At 41.4% G+C, this 24495-nt stretch overlaps 3 protein-coding genes across 3 annotated transcripts in view; 1 reads left to right on the top strand and 2 right to left on the bottom strand.

Moving 5' to 3' along the window:
• Positions 1-736: 736 nt before the first annotated feature.
• dpys (dihydropyrimidinase) lies at positions 737-12177 on the top strand. The gene is made up of 9 exons (XM_062399173.1): positions 737-1146; positions 1570-1728; positions 1902-2081; positions 3310-3499; positions 4130-4286; positions 4515-4656; positions 5336-5478; positions 9855-10062; positions 11722-12177. The coding sequence occupies exons 1-9, from the start codon at positions 898-900 to the stop codon at positions 11779-11781; spliced, it is 1488 nt and encodes a 495-aa protein (XP_062255157.1). The 5' UTR covers positions 737-897; the 3' UTR covers positions 11782-12177.
• A 1658-nt stretch (positions 12178-13835) lies between these two features.
• LOC133964872 (dendritic cell-specific transmembrane protein) lies at positions 13836-15876 on the bottom strand. Its single transcript, XM_062399174.1, has 3 exons — positions 14827-15876; positions 14411-14743; positions 13836-14329 (listed from the first exon to the last, which is right to left on the bottom strand). The coding sequence occupies exons 1-3, from the start codon at positions 15871-15873 to the stop codon at positions 14270-14272; spliced, it is 1440 nt and encodes a 479-aa protein (XP_062255158.1). The 5' UTR covers positions 15874-15876; the 3' UTR covers positions 13836-14269.
• Positions 15877-17731: 1855 nt separating this feature from the next.
• The window catches only part of rims2a (regulating synaptic membrane exocytosis 2a), an 87823-nt gene continuing 81059 nt past the window's right edge, over positions 17732-24495 (bottom strand). The window contains exons 20-24 of the mRNA XM_062398913.1: positions 21239-21380; positions 20930-21042; positions 20679-20780; positions 20446-20585; positions 17732-20304 (exon numbers count right to left, since the gene is read on the bottom strand). Of these exons, the coding sequence (XP_062254897.1) occupies positions 20101-20304; positions 20446-20585; positions 20679-20780; positions 20930-21042; positions 21239-21380 (701 nt within the window). The 3' untranslated portion in view covers positions 17732-20100. The remainder of the gene's footprint in view (positions 20305-20445; positions 20586-20678; positions 20781-20929; positions 21043-21238; positions 21381-24495) is intronic.

The raw sequence follows: 24495 nt of genomic DNA on the forward strand, positions 1-24495 counted from the left end.
TAGTAGTTGTAATCATGATAGTGGATAAATTTATGCTTGGCATTAAAAAAAGAAGTAGTTTATTTTTGTTTAATTTGCTTAAGTTGCTCTCAGCTTTACTGTATTTGCCTCTGTTTGCTCATTAGAGCCAGAGTTTATGCTGTCTTCTTCTCCTTTAGGCGATAGGAGCCACAAACCTGCTGAAGTTTGTAGAAATAAAGAGGGAGGCTGAACAGCAGCGGCTTCAGACTCTCTTAGGCATCTGGAGAGGTAAACTGGTCAACTCCATAACACAACTATAACAGAGCTGGTCTGTGCTAGATAGGTCATGTTTTTCTGTCCATTCAAGTCAAGGGATTGGTCCTAAAACCCATTATTAAACAGGCTAGGTGATAAATTATTATAGGACATATTATTGATAAGCTCTAACATTATCAGTTATGCTCTCGGTACTGGAGAAAATATAAAAAATACATTTTGTATAAAAGTTTTCCTCCACATTTTATCCCCCAAAGTTTGTTGTATAGTTACAGATAGATACAGATGTAGAAGTCATGTCAGCAACCTGGAACCCACATACTGAGTTAACTACAGAGAGAGGTCCGTGGTATCTCAGTGAACTTTGGAGCTGACACACACACTAACACACTTACAAGCACACACACACACACAAACACACACACACTAACACATACCGGAGTAGCATACATTGGCCGAAAAAGGAGAGCTGCACGAAAAGCTCTCCGAGGAGCCGCGGAGAGGCACGGAGAGGGCGTTCCACGTTGGAGAAGGCGGTCCTATCTGTCCGTGTCCGTCAAAACGGAGAAGCATACATTGGCCTCACAGACACAGACCACATCTCTCCACACTGTCAGACCTAAGACTGTCATTATTAAGTTTCAGCGGCGCACGGCAGCAATGGAGCCCAGCGGGATCCTGATCAGAGGGGGCAACGTGGTGAACGAGGAGGCCTCCGCCATCTGCGACGTCTACATAGAAAACGGGAAAATAGTAGAAGTTGGACTGAACCTCCAGATCCCAGCGGGGGTGCGAGTCATCGATGCCACCGATAAACTGGTGATCCCGGGCGGCATCGACACGCACACGCACATGGAGCTGGCGTTCATGGGCACTAAGGCAGTGGATGACTTCTATATTGGGACCAAGGTTTGTTTTAAGCTGGTTTGTGTAATATATCTGCTCCCTGGTGCGTTCAAGATAATCAAGTTAGACAGATATAAATAGAAAAACAGCTGGTGGAACCTCAATACCTTCACTAACTTCAAGACTTCTGGAGCCCCTCTGCTGTCCAAACCCGTTACCCCAGTGTGAAAACAAAGCAACAGATCGCAATTGTCACTGATAATTAAATCCCTGTAAACACTTGCAAACAATATTAGACAATAACACATCCACCACACATTTCTTTGATCTTAATCTATAAAGGATTCCATTCTATACGTAAACCTGCAGCTATGTTTTTTTATCATGTTTGTGTATAATTGACAGAAGGTGAATGAGGATGGATTGTGTCAATTTAACTGCAGCAGTTAGTCTTTAACTTCTCGGCTAATATTTGTGTTCCACCAGGCTGCTCTTGCAGGAGGGACCACAATGATCGTGGACTTTGTCATCCCCCACAAGGGCAGGTCTCTGCTGGAGGCCTATGACTGCTGGCGGCAGACAGCTGACCTCAAAGTGTGCTGCGACTATTCACTGCATGTCGCTGTCACATGGTGGAGTGAAAAGGTGCAAATAGTTGTTGACAAAAACAAATTTCTATTGGCAATGCATTATGTCTGAAATCTGTATCATAAACGGCACCATGCAGACGTGATCCTTTTTCTCAAAGGGAGAAATGAGAATCACGTTTAATCAGAGAAATTCTGCCTTGTATTTCTCCGAACTTGTCTCACCCTCAGGTCAAGAAAGAAATGGAGACTCTGGCCAAAGAGAAAGGAGTGAACTCCTTCAAGATGTTTATGGCCTATAAAGACGTTTTCATGCTGGATGACTCCGAGCTTTATGCGGCCTTCTCTCAGTGTAAGGAGATTGGAGCTATAGCTCAGGTTCATGCTGAGAATGGAGATCTGATCGCAGAGGTCAGTATGAGCACATGTGATGTTGTGTTTAGGAAGTGTGAAAGAATAACATTGTTAACAGCACATTTTAAAAACGACATCAGGGATTATTAGTTTAATGAGAAATATGATAGAAACAGTGTTTATTTTTCTCATCGTGGACAGTTACACCAAACTGCTTAAAATGTAATCTTAGAACCCCCCCACACCAAATTGAATACATTACACACACACACACATGCACACACACACACACACACACACAGTCGTCTCTTCATAGCATGATATTGACTTACATTTTCTGGAGAATTACTCTTACCTGAACAATAGTTACTACTTCCCTGAACCTAACCTTAAAAAGTGCCTCAAAATGTAATGATTTTAAAATATGGGGACAAGTACCCATAATGTGACTGTATGAACAGATTTAGGTCCCAATAAAATCATTGCGAATCCTGACAGTTCGCAATGAATTGGACGAATTTTTTTAACACAGATTTTTTCTCCTCTATCATTTGCAAAAGCACATGGAAATTGTGTACCTCTGATTAAGTGCCCCATCCTAAATTGTGGGCCTTTCTTGCAACAGTATGAGAGTCAAAATGTCTGCCCTGAAAAAGCCTTGTATCGCTTATTGTGTTTTTGTTTTTTTATTTAAATGTCATGGCAACAAATCACCACTAGGGAGTAGCAAATGCCAGGAAAGCAACTTGTGGTTCTTATAGTGGGGAACACATGATACTCCCTGGGAAGTGTGTTTAACCCTAGAACGCTAACGTACAATTAGTTACAGCAGCAATTTCCCCCGATACAACATCTCATAAAACCAAAAAATTGTATCATGGGGGAACCCTATGAAAGGCTCTAAAATTAGGGTGTCGTTAATTCCTGAAAAAAAATAACAATAGAGCTGGAAACTTGTTATATAAACTTATATTATAATCAACAATTTTTTTACCCTTTAACACTTCGGCGGGTAAAATCCCCCAAACAAACAGGGATGGGAACAGGGAAACAGGGTTAAGGTTTATTAAGTATGTGTGTGGGCTGTTAATCTTTGTAGAAACTTTTTAAATAGGCTTTTCACCATAAACACAGTATATCTGTGGATATAATGTTTTTTAACCACAGCCATTACAAACTCTGTACCTGTCTGTTTCCCCTCTGCTTGGACACAACCTGTTATGTGCTTTGCTTTCATAACATTTAACCTTTATCCTCCCTTGTCGTCTCCTCTGGGGCCCGACAGGGGGCTAAGAAGATGCTGGCCCTGGGCATTACGGGGCCCGAGGGCCATGAGCTGTGTCGGCCAGAGGAGGTGGAGGCTGAGGCCACCCAGAGAGCCATCACCATAGCTCACGCTGTCAACTGCCCGCTCTATGTGGTCCATGTCATGAGCAAATCTGCTGCCAAGGTGGTGTCTAATGCACGCAGAGATGGTGAGTGGGAGTTTGCTTCCACCTGCTGTTTCACTAAGGGACAACTAGTGTAAGAGACGATAGGATGGTCACATGTATTTCACAGTTGTTCCTGATTATCTCCGCCAAGGCAGTTAGGTTGACGTCTGCGTTTGTTTATTTGTTTGTCTGTTAGTTAACTGGATAACGCAGAAGCTATAAAACAGATTACCATGACACTTGGTGGAAAGAACCCTTTACAGTTCGGTGTGGATTTGGATTAAGAGGCAGACACAGGAATTTGTTTTAAATCAGTTTCTATAATATTGTGAGACTGTTCAACATTATGTTTGATTTCTCAGAGAATTATTCATGGATCTTGATGAAAGAATCATGCATGTTTATATATTTATGAGTGTGTGCAATTTTGTGCAGATCCAAATAAGACATATGCAGTAAGTTTAAATGTTGTTTCATATTTCATATGTTGGACCCGCAGTGTGCCAATAAAATTTTTAATGTAATTGCTTTTTTATGGTTACAATGTAGATGTTGTTCCCTCCCACTTTGAATCCTTGTCTATAGTGGAACAACTTTAAAACACTACTAGAAAAATTACAACTTGCCCCGGTGTTGTTTTTTATATTTTTATTTTTCTATATCTCTCTTGAGGTCGTGTGGTGTTCGGGGAGCCCATTGCAGCAGGGCTGGGTACAGATGGCACCAACTACTGGCACAAGGAGTGGTCCCATGCTGCTGGCTTCGTCATGGGTCCTCCACTTAGACCTGACCCCAGCACTCCTGGGTACCTCATGGACCTGCTGGCCAAGTAAGTGCAACTGAAAGAGCAGCAGGACGCACATTTGTAGAAAACCATATCAGCAATTTTTACGTAAGAGAGTTACATTATGAAATACTGAAAATGTGAAAATCAAACTCGAATTAGTACAGTTTTTATGTGTATTTTGTATATTTGTATATATAATCTGAGATTCAAGAATAACTCTGTTATGCAATTGCCATTTGTTTTTCACACGTTTATATCTCATCATTCTAGTGATGATCTCAGTGTGACGGGAACAGACAACTGCACCTTCTCTGTGTGCCAAAAGGCCCTGGGAAAAGACGACTTCACCAAGATCCCTAACGGCGTAAACGGCGTGGAGGACAGGATGTCCGTCATCTGGGAGAAAGGAGTGGTACGTCCCAATCATAATCTCTATCTGGTCTTTATCAGACACTGCTCTTTACTGGGATATAAGTCTGAGTAAAATACATCTTAGCTGTAGTTGCCGTTTTGTAGAGCCATTATGAAGCTTCCTGTATTACAGAGTTTGCAATAATATAATAATAATTATGTTTTACAATTTGTTTTACAAAGCCCTGTTTTTATGTCTTACATTAGCTTGATAATTCACACTGTGACTCACATAAATGGCTGCTTACTCATCATGTATGGGACAACAGTGAGCAGAGGCCATTTTACATTTCTGTGTCATGAATATAAAAATCACAGAGTGTCTGACTGAGAATGTATTTACCCTTTTAAAAAACGTTTTTTTGTCAGCTGAAATAAATTAAAAGTTTTTCTACAATACAAAAAGAAAAAGCCGGAAAACTCTTGCAGGCTGCAGCTGTCGATATAGCGTTTTCTTACCATTGTTGTGAGGACAGTGTTTTAGCCCGGCCACCCCAAGGCCATGGGAAAAGATTTACCACTTGCAACAGAGCTTGCAAATCACACATTTTGGGCAGAAATGAGTTGCTCGCTGCTCTGTTAAGCGTTTACCCCTCGTCTGCTAATTCTTCACTGTGCTCCCCCCCCCCACCCCCCACCCCATACTCAAACTGGGTGCTTTGTGTATTTCTTTTCCTCAGCACAGTGGCAAAATGGACGAGAATCGATTTGTTGCCGTCACCAGCACCAACGCAGCAAAAATCTTCAACTTCTACCCGCAGAAAGGCCGAATCGCCAAGAACTCAGATGCTGATGTGGTTATATGGGACCCTAAGCTGACAAGGTGAGGACCCTGACTCCAGCCATTCAGCCTACTGGGAGTAAGCCTTTAAAATACAGCTGGGGAAAAAAAAGCCACTAGACTGTGTGTGTGTGTGTGTGTGTGTGTGTGTGTGTGTGTGTGTGTGTGTGTGTGTGTGTGTGTGTGTGTGTGTGTGTGTGTGTGTGTGTGTGTGTGTGTGTGTGTGTGTGTGTGTGTGTGTGTGTGTGTGTGTGTGTGTGTGTGTGTGTACACTTTAATATGTATATGACTGCGATGCACATCGTGAATGCTAATCCATTCACATTAAGTCTGATGTGTCTACCAGTGCTGTAGATGCAGATACTGCTGCTGCTCTACTGGGGATACTTTAAAGCATGTCAAGAATTCATTTAAATAAGAAGAGGCTTTTGAGCTCAGCAGTAAATCATGCAGTCTATACTGGCAGCTAGAAAGAGAAGAAATGCATCTTTCACTTTGCACCACTTCATTACACATACAAACACACACACACACCCATCTGCGTGTAAGGTGACGTCTGTGATGTGTCATCTAAAGCTGCAAATTAAAGTCTGATACAGTTTACACGTTCATACGTCAGCTAAATAAAGACCGGTTATTGTCCATGTTTGATTACGTTGTTTTGAGGGGGAAGGATTTTAAATACACTTACATAAGCTAGGTGCACACAGCATCAGTGGGACAATGTCCAATGCTCATGGTGAGGATCTTAAAGATGACGAATATTTCACTAATTTTCATACTACTGAACACAGAGTATTAAAGCTATTTCAGTAACAGTTCCAGGATATCATATCTGCTCACGTCATTGTTTCTTTGCATTTTCTTATTTTCTTCCTAAAGTCCCAGAGTGGTGGACAGTATGCTGCACTGTGGAGCACATGGGCAGATGCAGGTACAGGGGACAGTTTGTATTCCAGTAGCTTGCATACTGTAGCACACTCAGACTTATATAACGCAGAATGCTCTGCTCTGAGTGCTGGAGAATCTGGGCTGAGCCCCTCAGGAAGTCGATAACCGCCGATGTGAATTAGAGAAGAACACAGTACATCATGGTGTAATTTGCTGTAAATGAATTCACTGGTATCACAGGAGAAGCTTGTGTGAGGCCTGAGACTTTGACAGTTCAGGATGTAGATGAGTTTACAGCTTAAAGCTCCTCAAGCTCCTCCCTGGACATCACCTCTGTGTGCGATTGTTTATGTTTGTTCCGCTATTACCACGTGTGCGTGGGTGCAGATGTTACAATGCCGTTCAAGCATGAGAGCGTCTCGTGTTTGATTACTGCAGCCGTGAATTCATCTGTGAAACTGTGCAATTAATTGCCCTCAGTGCAAGTGTCGCCTCATAACATCCGGGACCAGGGGCCACAAACAGTTGCATAACCAGAAATGCAGAGGAAGCTCAGTCAGTTGCCTTGTGTCTCTGTCTTGTGTTATTGAGTATACTTGAATAATGAGGACAGATCTCAGTGCACAGTGTCTGGCTTCACAAATCAACAGCAGGAAATGTGTGTACTTGAATGGAGGAGAAGAAGGCAAAAAAAAGCTATTCAGGGTTTCATCTGGTTGAGTCAAATTTATTTCTCTGTTCCCCACTCAAGAATGATTTCTATTTGACATTTCATCAAGTACTGTGTAAAGCTTTCGATCCTTTTACGATCAAACATTGTGATAGAATTTTTCTTATATATAGATTCCTATATTTCCCACAAGTTGTGGTCAAACTGCTTTAACAGTGGTTCGCAGTTGTACATGCTTTTATTTGAGACATAAGCACTGAGGCAATGGCAGAGAGGGCATTCTCATTATTACCCACCACCCCTCCTCCACACCAAGCAGACATGTTGCTGATCTAGCTGCTTGTTAGCTACCACAGGCTAACCACAACAAACAACATTGAAGAAACACTGCAGCGAGGAGGGATGTAGACGTTATTCCGTTCTTTAACTCCAGTAGTGGTCCTACATTGGCCGACTGTCCTTCTAAAATTGAACAAACATGAGGACGGCGTTACTTACCATTCAGAAACAGCCTTTTGTAACCGACTGTGAATATATGACTGGTCTTCTATGGCTGCTAACATAACAATAGGACATTCAACTATGTTTACCACAGAGTGTCAATGCGCCAGGAAAACCAGTGATAGTCCTGGTCACGTGTCACTCTAAATGCAGTCAGCCAATCAGAGGAGGGGCTCATAAATAATTAATGAGGCAGGCGAAAACAGCCTGTTCTGTCTGGAACACCAGAGAGAGGCAGAAGAGAGGACTTGGAAATACACATTCCAGCTGTTTTTTGACTTTAAACCACTGATATATCATCTAAGTGTTCCCAATACCTCAAACTAAATCCCAGAAAGGTGTAAAATATGGGCCCTTTAAGGCTATTAGTTTAAAGTGATGTTCTCACCTTGCTCTTTCAACCTAGAAATATGCTTGTCCTCGAAGGCAGCAAATGACTTGACAATATTTACAACTATATTTATATTGTAGCTGGTTGTCTGGAAGCAGATCTGATCCACCTCTTGCCCATCCATGGTTTCACACATTGCCCTCAACTGTGCCTCTCTGCTCTTCAGCCAGGCAGTCGATGTGAGCTTTGGTGTGTCAGTTTTCTGATGAACTCTTCTCGTTTGAGCTCCTCCTTGAGCTGACTCTGCTGTTTCAAGCAGGTTGACTTTCTCCTTTAAAGCTCCATGGCATAGCTTTCTTGTGCGTGTGTTGTCCATTGCCCCCTTGACCGATCAGTTCCAAAAGATAATCATCTGGAGATACCCTCCTAAGTAATGTTCTCACCAAGTTTGGTAAAAATCGGTCCATGCCCTGTTGAGTCTGGGCAAGTATCATCGTGAGGAGACTACATTCAATCATTGTGGACAGCCAAACTAAACCCTCATCCCTAACCTTAACCAAACTAGAATTCCCGTCTGTCTACCCAACTTAACCAGGAGCTCAGTAATGACGTTCACTGCATTAAGGAAGAGTTTGTGTCAGTAAGTGTCGCAGAAAATTTTGGGCGAGTTTTTTGGTTAACGGCTGTTCACAGAAATCTGCAGGCAGCACAGAAAACTGACAGGAATTGATGCAGGGTTTCAGTTTCTGGCAGTTTACCAAGCCTGGGAATGTTGGGAGGTGACCCCCCTGCTCCTAAGCCTAGGGGAGGCTTTCAAATGCAACTGACAATGCTCTGAGCTTTACGAATGCAAATCAGGATTGTTTCCCTCAGGTAACACCTTTTTCTAAAAGGTATCAACTTAACTATCTGGCGTAAGCACACCAGACTTAAAATAAATATAAAAACCTGAAATTGTAAATTATTCCCCTTAAGTAATAAGTGTGTTATAATGATTTGCATTGTATACCATGAGCAAAGGTCAATGCTATGAAAAAAGTTAGAAACAGTGCACTTTATTTCAACATTTTATTATAATCCAAACAATGAGGTTCAGTAAGTCTGTTTCTCTTGATAGGAGTGAAAACCCACCTCTTCAGTCTGAATAGCCCATGAACACTATCCTAAAAATCAAACACTGTGCAATGACACAGGGTGACCAATAGTAGCAGATCTACCAGCCAATCACGAGTGACTTTTCGTTTCAAGGGTCTGTGGTTTACTCCAATGGTGTATCGGGAGAAGCTCTCACCAGCGGCTTCATTACATTACATTACATGTCATTTAGCTGACGCTTTTATCCAAAGCGACTTACATTTTTTAGAACACTCATCATTTTATGAGGGGCCATCTAGGGGTTCAGTATCTTGCCAAGGACACTTAGGCATGCAGATGGGATAGAGTGGGATTCGAACCGGCAACCTTCTTGTTGCAGAGCACCCGCTCTATCCCCTAGGCCACGCTCTCCCCTTCACTTCACTCCGATTCATATGCTAATTAGATCTCACATTCGCTCCGCGACCCCTCGGTGGCTCTCCCCCTTTATTCCTCCTTTTTTTAAATCTCTACACATTGACACAAATATACACACACTGAGGCAGAGGGGTAAAAACAATGCCCTGCTGCTGACTGTGCCAGCACACAGGATAATCAGCAGCACTGAAAATGTAGAGGTGTCACTTTCATTGACTAAAAGAAGCTTAGTAAGCTTCTTAGAGAAGAGAGCATTACATGAGCAAAAGTTAAATAAATAATACACTACTGCGCCTGTTGCTGCACAGTAAGTGAGCCGCAATAACTTGATGTATAGGTTCTTCTTGGTCTGATTCAGTCTGTTTCAGATTGGAACACAATGCAGTTGTGACTTCGTTGTGGGCTTGTGTTTTGTGGTATAAATCATGTTGAGATTACCTCACATATATATCACACTGGCATCATGTGAACAGGAACATAAGTGTTTGCAAACATGTGGTTGTGCCCTTGTAGGATAATCTCAGCCAAGACCCACCACCAGGCCGTGGACTACAACATCTTCGAGGGCATGGAGTGTCACGGTGTCCCCGTCGTCACCATCTCTCGAGGAAAAGTGGTCTATGAGGAGGGGCAGCTGAAGGTGTCACCAGGACACGGCAGATTCATCCACAGGAAACCCTTCTCCGAGTTTGTTTACAAAAGAATCAAGCAAAGAGAGCAGGTTAGTTCCACACAACACATTTCAGTCCTCAGAATTAACACCCCACTTGTTAAAATGTGACCTAGTCTCCTTTCCCATGTGCTCCACTCTACCTGGTGCACAGAGTACGCTTTCAGATGTTGTATTAAGGGTGTGACTTTAGAAAACAATATTTAGTATAAAGAGCATGCAATATCTATCCATGTATGTATTTAGTAAATCAGCTAGAATCCATATTATTTTCTTAAAGAGACACACACTGAAGAACATAGAAACAGATTTCACAAAAGTTTCATGATCTAAATCAAAGTAAGGAGACAAATGAGAGTGTTTCCCAGTATTTTATAGACACTAAACGATTTGTAATATGTTGAAGGGGGGGGGGGCGTTCCCTTTAAACCAGAATGATTAAAAAAACTGCCAGTTCTGTCATCCCCTCTCAGTCCTCCCCTTGAGAGTGCTGCATGTGCATATTTTTTAATTTAAAACCAAATGGCATAAAAAAACCCTCTTGCTCGGGGTCCCAGTCTATCACTCTCTTCCACACAAACACACTGACCATCTGTCAGTCAGCTTGACCATCAGAGGCCTGGGAGAAATCTTACCTGCATCAATGTGCCTGTGGTAGGTGGCCATCCATAAAGTATACAGCTCTGAAACCGAATCTATATTTACTGGGTACTTTAATACTGTACATGGTTATAGTAGAGTAAATGGTCTGTAATCATAAAGCACTTTTCTAGTTTTCTACTACTCAAAGCTCTTTACAGAACAGGTTTTTCTTTCTCCCACACTTCTGTTATCCATGTGGAGCACTTTTCCTGTCACACATCACTCACACACTGCCCGCAGAGCTGTTAGGGGCTATTTGGGATTAGTATCTGGCGCAAGGACTAAGCCTGAAACATGCTTCTGCGACTGCGTCTGCGTCTTTTCACGCCGCTGTGGCGCAAGACTCGTTTTCATTCATGCTTCCCCAACCGTTGCGCGTCTTACAAAGCAATTCCGCGCCAGAACACTAGGCGGAGTAATGCTTTTTGTCGAAGACGACCTTAGAGACGCCTTCTTTCTTCTTCGTCGATTGTTTATTTACATAGCCACTGCGGCTCCTTGTAGCCTTTTTCTGGCAGACAAATTCGCCAGTCAGTGACAGGTTATACAAGTGATCATACTATCGGATATCTTCTGCCAAGTGCTCTTCTATTTGGTCCATATTCGTTCTTCTAAATCTTCCGTGATTTCTGCCGGTATTATGGGGCATGAAACCGGGAATGCAGCTCCAGAAGGGATGTAGCGCAGACCAATCACAGCCTTGCGGGCTGAGTGAGCTTGCGGAGCTTTGCCGTAAATTTTAGAAAAGGGGGTCGACACCCGTCAGCACGTAAGGAGGGATACATAAGCACGTAAGGGACCCGGAACTGCTCTTACGCTTACGGGCCCGTGAAAACGCAGAAGCATGTTTCAGGCTTAAGGCATGCAGAGTGAGGGTGATGGGGATCGAACTGCCGACCTTCTGGTTAGTAGGACAGAAGGAAGATAAGAGGATAAAAATTAAATGCAGGAAAATAAAAATCTTTGGGAGGTGCACATTTAACGTTTACTTAAGTCGGAATCAGCCTGGACCTGATGAAGAACTCCTCACAAAGCTCACTTAACCTTTCTTTTGTATCTGACCTGCAGGTGGGGAAACCTGCAGCTGTGATCAGGAAACCCTACGAAGGCAAAGTCATTTCTCTATGAACAGCTTAACTAGAGAATGAAAGCTGCTGAGCTCCAGCTGTGTGTCTCCAGTACAACCCAGAAGCTGTCAAATCCAAAACGACTGACACTGTCTGTGACAAACTTGTGTGAGTGGTTTTACCATGTGACATGTTTTCATATAATTCTGCAATTCTACCCAGTCATTTCAATCAGTGTGTGCTGCTAAGCTTTGGGGTCTTTTCACACTACTCAGGTCGATGTACTGTTGGCAGATAATACCTTTGTTATATTTACTCAACCCTGTGAGGCTTCCAGGTCATCTCTGCTCAATGCACAGGTTAGCAGAGGCGATTATAAGAGGATTGTTGTCACTTTTATATTATGCAAATTATTTTATTAATATAATTGTGTAATAAAAAAAAGTTTAATTTCCAATTTTTCAGGTTTTTCTAAAATGTTTTTTGGTGCCATGGCGAAAAGGACTGATGTTTCTCACCCAAAAGATGCTCGGATGAAATATTCATTTCCAATGCACTGACATACGTGGAAGTAGTGAGGTTTGCTTTGTTGACCCAGATTGACTCTTTATTTTCATATTCAGCCGCATCACACATTATCACATGCACTCCGTCCTTGTCCATGTATGGGCTGCACTCGTTCCCTTCCTGGTGAAAAAAGGTCTGCGACTGTCGCCGAGCGTCATGAGGCAGCTTCCTATTGGCCTGGCGTGCTGGCGTGGTATTATGCCACAGGGCCAGCTGAGACATAATGTGAGCTTATCAGGTTGTAACACGGGTCAGTGGCGGCGTGTGAGTCACAGAAGGCCTACTCATCCTTGAGCTGTACCACTTCCTCTCGTCCCTGTCAGTGGAAGTGATGATGTGGGGCTGGCGGTATTGGAATTTACGGTCAAGAATTTTGCCCCACTGGATTTAAACCAGTCAATTATAGGTAATGCATTCGAAGCCGTCAACTTCAAGTTTTCTTGTACGTGGATTCTCATGTAAATAATATCACTCATATTCTAAACTCATACAGTGTAATTGTGGAAACAAAAATAACACCAGTCCAAGCATACAACGTCTATGTTCAAATATTCCATATGCAATGATAAATAATTTTATAATTTTCTTATTTATAAATTCTTCACAATAATCAACCATGGACGAAGACGAACACCAGACAAAAGGATCAAAATCAAGCGAGCAAGACTTTTTTTTGCATAATAGTGCATAATTCAAACCAATGGCAATAACCACTGATGGAAAATGAACAGTGGAAAAGGAAGTAAGAGGAAGTGGAAGCAAGAGGAAGAGGAAGCAATAACTAAAATAAGTGGCAATGAACGAAAAACTTGATGAGTGGACATGCTCACAAAAAACTAACAACTGAAAAGGTCTCAGAGGTAAAAAAAAACAAATAGCATAAATAGAGTTACCTAACGCTATTATTATTGATATATAGTTGATTTATAAACTATTAATACCATTTATAAATTATTTACCAACCCATAATGAAGCTGTTTTTAAAGAAAGAAAAAATAAACCGTTCAACTTAAAAAACACCCATCACTTCTCTTGCCTGTGCTGTGTGAAAACAATAGCACTTAGCAGCAGGTAATTGGAAAAAGGACATTGTGGTTCACTGCACACAGGGGGACGTCTGTCTGTGGTTATGTAAGCAAATATTGCTCCTCTACTCTCTGAAGGGGGGAAAAGACAAAATCCTCACTCTGTATTTTAGATTATTAGAAGCTGTCTTAAATTAATGGACTAGTTGACAAATTATAAGATCCACTGAATCCATATTTAATTTTAAATTCTAAAAATGTGAGATATTTACAATATTTTACATCTTTTTATTTTGTTTGCTGTAATAATGTGACATCTAATGTCAAGGTGTAATATACAAACTGTTGAGGATTATAATCACAGTTTGGGGTAGGTCATAGAGTATTGTCTGTTATATAATGGACATACTGTAATATGTATGAAATGTCTCATGTCATGACATTTCTACGTGGCTCTTCATGGTTCCTTTTAGTGTCAGTTGTCAGGTTTACCTGTTGTGTAATATAGTAAAGAATAATGAAGTTGAAGTGCTGTACACTCAATTACAATATGACTATAACAGTGAATATATTATTTCATATACCTCCCTCTGTTAAGTTCATGACATGCAAATACAAGTTAATAATATGAGGCAACAAATCAACATTGCACAGTGGATAAGAGAAAACACTGACCTCCTGCTGTTGGTCTACAAAAGGCCAGATTCATTTTTGGACACCATGAATGGAGCCTGTGCCACTTTTCATGTCCATCCACCCAACTTGTAGAGTTATTTATATCGAAAAACGAAACGTCATCCTCATGGTGGTACAGGGAGGAAAAGGCAGACTATCACAAAGTCATTAGAATTGTTTCAGAATAAAATGTGTCCATCCAGTGGCCTTCGGTCCACCTGTCCAAAACAATAACATTTCCATCCCCAGAGCCATGAGCAGGGCTGTAGTATCCTGATGTCCTCACACGACACTTTGTGGATTCTGTTTGGGTCGAAAGAGCAGCGGGCACCAGAAACGAGGCTGATCACAGAAGAAAAGAAAAATCCAGGATTAAAAAACATATTTTCATCCCTTCGGTTTTTTATAGTTAGCAATGCAAACCTTAATAATTAGTGATCTGAGGCTAGAGTTGTTTTTATCCTTCCTCCTTTTCAATCTCTTCCGCAGGATCTCTGCGTGAAGGTACGCCACTCTCTCCTCCGCAGCGGTGGAGAAGAATCGCTCACAGACCATCAGCCTGAGCTGGGTCACTTTGGCAGCCACCAGGGCCATAATGAGCAGGACAAGCAGAATGACAGCCAGTGGAAATATGGAGTTATAGAGCAGCAGCTTGGGTTTAGGAAGGCACTTCTTCTCGAACAAGGTCACAGAGAAGGAGAAGTCTTTTTGATGACTCTCCTCACTAAGGGGTAAACCAATTAATGTCGCAATCCCCTGAAACAATGAAGAATCAGTAAACCATGGCTACGTGACTGAAATGATTGTAGTTCGTAAAACAATTTCCCAGACATACTTACTTTGATGCTCATCAACAGGGGGACATTGAAGGGTTCCAGCTCAGATAACTTTGTTGTTATAATATCCACAAAGAAGTACAATAAAGCATCCACAGTTATAAATATGACCCAAGTCACAAAATGGAAAACAATTGAAGCACCAAACTTGAGAACAGCTTTCCTCTCCCTGGCGGTGGGCCGGGCGGAGAGGATAGCTGTGTACAGCTTCCCCTCCTCTGGTGTGAGGGGGAGGAGGTGGGGCTTTCCTTCGGCCTTCTGCTTCTCGTCAAAACTGACAAATCTGCCGCCGATATACCTGTTTTGATATTTCATGTCAATACGGTATTTTCTTATGTGCAAGGCTATGAACATCATGAGCACGAGGAAGCTGACGGCAGGAAATATCCTGTCGGCCACAGAGGACACTGTTTTCACCAGGGACTGTGCAAATTTCACGGTCTCATTCAGCTGATGCTCCGCTTCACTTAGTTTCTCACGGAATTTTTCTGATTCCAGTCTTGGTGAAACCTTCAGCTTGGAGTCAAAGTTCACAACTCCCAGGTCTGTAATCCCTTTCAGCATGTTTCCTATCCACTTCAACATATTGACATAGTTACTGAAAGGGGCTGTGATGGCAGACTTCTTTGCCTTGAGGTTGCAAATCATGCTCCTGAGGAGGCCTGTGAGGTTTTCCAAGGTGCTGCGGATGTTTTGGAGAACTACCAAACTGGTCCCAGCAGTAAGCAGCAAGCTCCGACTCTTCTTCATGAAAATAGAGATCACAAAGAGAGTCCCTAAGCATCTTATTCTCTTTGATAAGAAGAGAGCGCCGGTAAGCAATGCTCCAAAGCAGCCTGCAATCCCTCCAGCCACTGCTTTGTCATAGTCCAGGGTGTAGAGAAGGTAGAGGAAAAGCAGGGTGTTGAGCAGCAGGCTGGAGGAGCTGCAGGTCAGGAGGAGGATGAGAGTTCTTTGAAAGCTCTCCCTTTTACCAGCTGTGAAAACATCCACAACCAGAAAACCAAAATCTGCAAGACTCTGTTTTATTGTTACCCATAAGAGAAGCATCTTGGATATTTAAGGAGACACTGTGTGATGACCAAACCCTGGACCCTGAAAAACAAAGAAGGGTAGGTTTAAAGAAAGAAAGGGTTCAATGACACAGCGTGTAAAACAACAACATTTCAGTTAAATACAAGTACGAACCTGTTGTACATCAGGGTATGTAGTCTTGTGAATGTGGTCTGCAAATGCCTTATATACGTCCAAAAGAGGAAAACAAACCACAGTCATTAGTCATTTCGCAGTCATCCCTATTTTCAACCAAATGGAGAAGTACAAAGAGGTAAGTATGAGGCTGTGTGAGACACTGTGTGATTGTTAGGCTGCTACAGGCCGACCGAGCATAAAGAAATACGGGGATGTGCAAAAGAGGTGGAATATTTGTAATCCATAATTTGAATAATAAGTAATTGAGCTGAGTCACTCTTGTCAAGGTTTACTTGGAAAGACAGCTGCTTTTAAATAAAAGAATGTATTACTTTGAAAAGGGGAAATCCTTTTAGAGATTGATGACATAGTCTTGACGTCAGCAGCTTTACCATGAAAAGCTACTTTTGAAGTGAGTTGTATTTTCAACTTAGAAATGATTATTCAGTTTGATCTTTGACTTTGGTCCATATCCCAAGAACTTTTGGATAACTTGCCATTACATAAGGTCACTGTAATGATGATGATATAATCACTTTGGTTTATCCTGAGTTTTCATCTGTAGCACTGTGCCATTAGAACCATGATCACATCAAAGTTTCATTTAATCCAACCTTTTAGCTCTTGAGAGTGCATAGATTGTGTTCTTACCTGAGAACAACTCCCACATAAAAAATTGTATCTTTATAAAAACTGCGTAAGTTGGTTTTAAGATTTACAATTGTTGGTGAATGAATGAATTGGAGCTGCTATCATTAATAACATCATAACATCTATTAATATCCTTTTCATTATAACAACCAGTCATAATAAAGTGACTGGTTGTGTCACTTTATTATGACACAACCAGTCACATAAAGTCTCTGTTCTCCTCCCACCTTTCCTCTCTTTCCCATTTTCTCTTTTCACCCAAACCAATCGTGGCAGATGACCATCATCCATGATGAGTCTGGTCTTGTTCGAGGTTTCTTCCAGTTAACGATTGCCATCATTTTTAAGGTCTGGACTTATATGTAAGATAATCTTGCGATAACGTATGTTATGATGTGGGACCACTTCAATAACACTGAATTAACATGAGCGTTTTACCATTGTCACAAGTAACATCTTCTTCATCATCGCCCCACAATAATTGTGATCATCATTAGCATTTAGCTTGAAGCACTTTTGTGCCATATGACATGAGATACTACCATAACTGTAGATTTACTGTTAATGTTTAAACCATGTTTAAACCATATATATACACCAATGTTTAAATATATATATATATATATAAATATATATGTTCACCCTACGATACGCTGGTGTCCTGTCCAAAGTGTGCCTCAGCTAACGCCCATAGTCAGCTGCATGGGTCCTGTCCCCCTCTACCTGCTAATTAGCAACAGGCTAGTGTTGTTTGAACCATAGGTTGTAGTCAAGGTCTAGACTTAGATGTAATAGACTTTCAGCATGACCACGGTTTAACTAGGATGCACCCATGTTTTTTTAAGAAAAGATAATGACTTGGTAACTGGTAATGTGGTAACCAGCATTTTTGTAGCTTAACACATTTTACGGACTAAAGTAAAGTCTTCTGGTTCATTGAGTTTTTCTAGTTCTAAATATGTCTTCTGATAACCTCCTAACTTGCTTGTTTACCTATTTATTTTCCCTGAGAGCATATTGTTTTGTGTGTGTTCATCTTATCACCCAACGCTGTGCATCAGTGTAATATCATTTTTTTATTTTTAATTTGAAAAATAACTTACATAAATCTCTGTACTCAACCATACTTAACCAAGACATAGCCTTGGCATTAACACATTGCACCAAAAAAGAAAAAATGAAAAGGCATTCAAAAGGATAAATAACATATGTCTTTGTCATCACATGAGGCATTCTTCCTGTTCCAAAAGAGTAATCTATTCATGATAGCTTGTTTATTCACAGTCTGACATCTAAAGGTATGTACAATGGAAATTGAAATGAAAATATATACTGTAGCCTGTTAGAGCAACAAGGTTTTGTTGGACATTAAAACACATCATCGTCATGTGGAAAAGGAATAATGCCTCAATTCAATTTCATTCAGACATACTGCAACTATAAGATTTGTATACTTCCCAAACATGAGAAGTATTTTAATTACTAAAAATAGTAAATAAAAAATAAACTGGTCTTGGCTTTTAAATAAAACTAACAAAAATATAGTAAATCAATTTCATTTTCATTAAAACAAGAAAAACAAAATATTTTCTGTGGCAATATCCCTTGTTATTTGAACTTGTGTTTAGCTCTTCTTCACATACAGTGCCTGTAAAATTAAACCACAGCAACACACATCTCTTGCATGTTTTCTGCCTCTTGATTAGGTATTGACCTCCTGCTGTACCAATAGAGAATATTTTTGCATGTTCGTCAACAATACTGAAATAAAATACACTTGCAATCACAACTGTTTCATCAACCTCCATTAAATATAAAATATTTTCCTTGTCACTTTTTTTCTCAAAAACCTGAAAGAAAATATGACCTTGGGGGTGGAATGTTTTTGTTAAAACTTCAATAATTGGCCGTGGAAGACCAATAACTAATTTGCTGTAGAATTCAATTTAAGGTGAGGGAGAAAAGTAATGAAGTTGACATGCACTGTACAAGAAACTGCAAAAATTCCAAATATCATCTTTATCAAAACATGCTGAGTTACTGTAAGGTGTGCCCAAGCCATGTTGCAGAAAATCCTTTTCAACATGCTTGTTAAACAAATCAAATCCAAAATAAAATACATACTGAAACAATACAGAACTGTAAAATAACCAACAGTCCTAAAATCTGGACAATATCAGGGGACTGAACAATGGTAGCAATGAATAGTACAATGAGAGGTACCCTGGGACAAGGAAGAAAAAGAGAAACATGTACAATTTGCACATTATGTTTATCTTTATAAGGCCTGAGCCTTTTTACAATGAAATAAATAATTTACATTTATTTTCATTATCACTTTTTGTCACATAAACATTTTCTGTTAAATAACTCCAAAAGTTTCCTTTAAGTTTCCCTTATCTGTATGTCTGTAAAACACAGACTAACGAATGGTCTAAAGAATGATAAACAATGTCATTTTTTTGTCACGATGTTGCATTCACTCCCCTTGAAAACCATGCACTAGTGAAATTTATCTTTAAAAATAATATAAATTGTTGAAAATGGCTGATCTGTTTTATTTATTTTTCATCTTTTTTGCAAGTTGCAGCCTCAAGAAAATAATTTTTCTTTTTTTTATTCAGCTAAATTTGTGTCCATGCAAATGAACTAAAAAGGGAAAAAATATTTTTTCTCATTTAATTTTCATACAATATATCAACAGAGAAAGTATGATGGTAGATTGTACATCTTTTCATGGGGTTTGGGTTGTTACTGTATATTCTGGAGTGTTGATGGTAGCCACTTTAATATTGCCTCTGATTTACTGTCTTTCTGGTGATTTACAAGTACAGTTTGATTCAGTACATAAACCTTGAGTATGTCAAGCATTTCTTTCGAGTTTGGGAGTGTGGATTTAAGCTGGGACACACCTCACCCAAAGTGGTCTCCACAACTCCATCTACACAGCTAGGTCTGTTGGCGTGGCGTGACCAAGCATCTGATTAGAAATACTATCACCCCTTCAGATACAATTACATAGACATTTAAAGAAAAAAAAAAAAAAAAAGGAAAGAAATAAAATTAAAAGCACAACTTTTATTTTTCATTCGAAAAGGGCTTCTGTAGAACTCATTTAGAGGTTCCCAGTACTGACCCCCATGGCTTCGAATTGGATGAAAACCTGGAACTGACAGATTCCTCGTGCTAAGGAGTTCATTCCAGCTTCCTCCAAACATTAACAACAACACCTGGCAATCCCGGCCACCAGGCGTTTGCAACACGCTTCGCCAAGTGCACAATGTGCGCAACGCTTTTGCTCAAAACACAGGATCACGTTTGCACCCCTAGAAACAGGCTCAGAAGACACAACATCAAGCATGCAGTGTAACTAGGGGGGTGTGACCTGCCATCGCAACACCGGCTGCTACAACAACGCTATCAGTCCACACGCTGCTATGATCGAGAGAAACTGTCCAGTGAGGATTGGGAAGCTCTTCTTGTCAGTGGGGCCAGAGTAGGGTCCACCAGTGAGGAAGGAGGAAAGAGCTTGAACCAGCCAATCACCATGTTGGACAGGTCCAGCTCATCTAACAGTATCTGAACTGCTCCCATGAATGATTTATGGTCCATACGTCCATAGTCCCCCCATACGATGACCTGCACGAACAACACAGCAAAAAAAACTCAGTTTTACGCAAAGTTCAGACATCTTGAAAATAGTTTGTTATTTTTAATTGACTCTGAGTTTCCGATTTAATTTCTGTAAGACCTCAATTTATGAAGAAATAGTTCTCTTACCTGTAAAACCTTCCCTCCTGGACTCTCCTCAAACGGCAGTGGCTGCTGGTAAAGAGGATCCAAGGTTTTTCTTGCTACTTTTGTTTTCTTTTTGGCTATGCAGACTCCGTTTTCCAAAAGGTAGACCTTTACATACGGTGCTGAGAGGAGAGGAAGTGTCACCACTTGTATTGGCCATTATTCTTGATGATTAATATTGCCTGGACTCATCATATTGTCAGAGCTTAAATTACCTGGCAGTGACTTGGAACCTGGTTTTCCCACAAGGCCACGGGCTCTGATGACCTCCACCTCCAGTGCTCCTTTCTTATCCACCATACCGATCTGGATGTCACCTGGACAACAAGTACAATGAATAAACAATATACAGTACATAAGGGAACACAACACCCCACTAGCATTTACAGATTGAAGTTCAAAGAGATGCCAAGGATTGACAAGCTATCAAGTAAAATCAGTGAAATAAAGATATTTGTGTTCTCACCCATAGGTGGAGTGGCCAATGTTTGACGTCCAACCAGCTGGGCGGGACCCAGGCCATCAAGGAAGTCACTGAACTGGGCTTCTGAGGAAAGCCGCACACCAGGGAAGATGAGACTGAAACGGAGGAACACACACATGATTACCACAGAGATAGAGTCTTTGCATGTATATTAAAGACAATGCTTTAGGGCTAGCAGGTGGCTGCAGCTTATTACATGTCAGGAGGATCAGACAAAGCAAAGACATATTGTGTATGTGCTCCCAGTGAGTAGCTGCATTTATATTGTCCTCAGAGTGCCAAGCTCCTTACTTTCCCTCGGAGCTGTAGCTGTTCATGCTGCCGTCAGTGGACTCCCGGCTGGCCTGCCGAGTCATTCTGCTCCTCATCTCCACCGCCAGGCCCGTCTCTGTACTCCTCTGTATAGTGCTGCGCAACTTCTTACCTCCTGCTTCTTCGAACAGATTGACACATGCAAACAAAGAGGGAGGGAGGGGGAGAAAAAGGGATATAGACTGTCAATGCATGACATTGAATCCCCTTGTGACTCATGCATCGAGCTGCGGTCACCGAATTTTTTTGGGCCAAGCCGCCTCAATCATTTGACAGGGAAGACAAAACACCAGGGACAATCTGAATTCCAATTCATCCTGCACTAAGAAGCGATGATTGTTTATTCTGGGAAGGATCATTTCAACGCGACAGTCAAACAAGGTCACTAACTCAACAAGCTCTAAAGACTGTGGGTCTTTGTGCATCTGTACAGACCTCCTCGGGTCAGTACTACCGACTGTCTACCTGGGTCCTGTAGGAACCATGGTGAGTCCACATTCATTACAGCTGACTTCCCCCTGTAGCCCTGTGGCTGCTCCCCTCCACCCAGCCTCATGGACAATGTGGCTATGAGCCTTTGGCAGAAAATACCACAAAGAAGTATAATATGAATGCCTCACTAGTCCACACACATCTGTGATAAGCATACACACAACACAACAGGCAGCATCACTTTTTTATATTCCAATGAAGAAGGAGTTAAAAAATGCAGTCTTCACTCTGAGGATCGAGCAAGTTCTCACAAAGATGCAAATGCAGGTTTGCTCAAAAACTCCAGACTGGTTCAGTGTGTTCTAGATAGTTCATTTCAAATTAGTCCATTAAGCTCCACTGAATAGGTGTTTTAGTAGCTGAGACGATTACAAGTTTAAAAACATAAAATGATGTGCATGACCACAGAGCAAGCAAAGGAGTAATTATCCAATCATTACTACTACTATTGCATCTATTACAGCTAAGACATTTTGTATTTGACATCTGTAATCAAATTAATGCAAAATGAGGGCATCAGGTTATTTCCCAGATGTCAGGTAATTATTGAAAAGCCAGAATAAATTAATAACACTGAGTTGCCCCAAGGTCATCCTTCAGTTCAAGCTTCATGTAAAAAGTAAAGATGAACAATCAGCTGATTCTCAGATCTCATAATATATAACCTTTAATTCCCTGTTTGAGTGAATGAATCATGTTAGGACTACATCAATAATACTCCAGGATCATCAAGGGCCCTCTCTTATCGCCTGCTGTCTTCACTCTCCCTGCTCGTCTTGTCAGGGGAGGTGCTGAGAAGATGAGAGGTGATCCTGTGTCCTATCTCACACGGGCATAAACAGACATGAAGCCTTTTCAGCCATGAAATCTCAGCTATTCAGCTATCCTCCGCCTCCTCTTCCGGCTGTTCACACATAACAATAGGAGAAGCAGCCACAGAGGTTGTCTCTTGCGTCTGCAGCAGAACCCAGCTCATCAGTGGCGAGTCAGACGTTATCAATGAACACTGAAAACCCACAGTTTTCAAGGTAATACACTACTTTTCCGGCTTTGTGGCTGAATTCATGACAAGTATGCTCATAACTTGACACAAGCTGACGATTTAAGTCACTTATATGCAGCCCTGTTATTATAATATCAATGAATCTCATGAAAATAACAGCTTATGATCAAAGACACTGTAATAGACCATGAACAGACCATGATATTGTTTTTGAATTAAAAGCCGGAAATCTGAAAAAAATCTGCCCACATATATCACACACATATGTACTTTATCGACAAAGACCCTGAATCTAAAGTACTGGGAGATGAGGTATGTGTCAGAGACTAAGAGACCAAGAGCCATCATCACCACTGGGAGCCTAAAGCAGCAGTCGACTATAAGTTGGCCAAACTGGCTGAATGCCAGAAAAGGGTCATGCCCCCAATCAGCTCTGCCAGACAGGACAAGACAATGACAAGAGTCTGGTGGAGTTGCTCGGCTGCCAACACAAGAAGTGTGAGTACAAGAGAGCTTGAGGTTGTTTCTAATTTAAAGGTGGTGTGCTTGGGGGAAAATATGCAGATAGATAAAGATATAAAATCTTCTACTCTGCAAATCCGTGAACTCTTTTTTTGTAAAGGCACCCTTATACAATAAGAAGTGATTCATCTTCGCCACTGGCCAAGTGACAACAATGTTGTGTTCGTAAGATAAATTAACACTACATTAAAGTACAAAACAATAATACATTGCAGTTTCAAAATGATTGTTCTTGCCATGTAAAGTGTCATATTTTAAACCCATCAAGGGCATTTAACAGATTGGTTAGACAAACACAAGTAGCATGTAACAGAACAATATCACTCGCAACAATAACAAAAACAGAAGCACTACTGCTCTTTCACAACAAATCAGCTTCAGTCTCAGTGTCACACAGCTCAAGCTTCACATGATCCACACTGAACTGTGCTGCCATCCTTATTAAACTAACATATTTCAAGTCCCTGCACAATCAACAGCTCTGCATCTCCCCCCTCACTGCCATCCCTCAGTTAAACCAGCACTGCTGCCTCCAGCCATGGGCCGAGGCTGGGACATTTCACCAGTCCTCATCTTACCTCCGTCCTCCTCATCGAAGGAGTTCATGCAGGGGAAATAGACGGCCAGCGCTTCAAACGATGCTGAAAGGCTCATCTTGCTCTGGGAGCGTTGGATGCGCATCCCTGGAGCCGGAGCAGCGGTATCATGCCCCTGCCTGCCCATGATGACCCGCAGCCGATTTTCTCAATGCGGTGAATTGAATCCACTAGACGTCAGCTTGTAGATGAAGATCTAAAAGCCAAATTTGACTTAAAATTCTAAACTGATTGAATTTTATAGATTCCTAGCAGAGGATGCTGCTACGCTGCAGGAGATCAGGTCTGTGTTCAGATCTAGTTCGTCCCTAGTTGCTCTGGAGACTGCATCTTACAGCGAGCTTCGGAGAAATGTGGCTTCAGCTGCTGAGTCTTATGCTGTCTGGTGCTGACGTTTCTGCTGCACCTCTTTTTCAGGGAGGGGGGAGGGGAGAGAGCTGCATTGCGCTCCACCAATCACAGAGTCAGGCTGCTCAGGCGCACCTCGGCTAGCTCTGCGGGTGAACAAGCTCTACCCAGAGATACTGAGCCCCCCCCTCCCAGTCTGTTCCTCACCATTCAGTTTATCTTTTTTTCCACACACTACTTGCTTTCATTTGTGCTCTTTATCTGTTTTTTTCCCC

The sequence above is a fragment of the Platichthys flesus genome, chromosome 11 (assembly GCF_949316205.1).
Source record: "Platichthys flesus chromosome 11, fPlaFle2.1, whole genome shotgun sequence".
Classification (NCBI taxonomy): Eukaryota; Metazoa; Chordata; class Actinopteri; order Pleuronectiformes; family Pleuronectidae; genus Platichthys; species Platichthys flesus.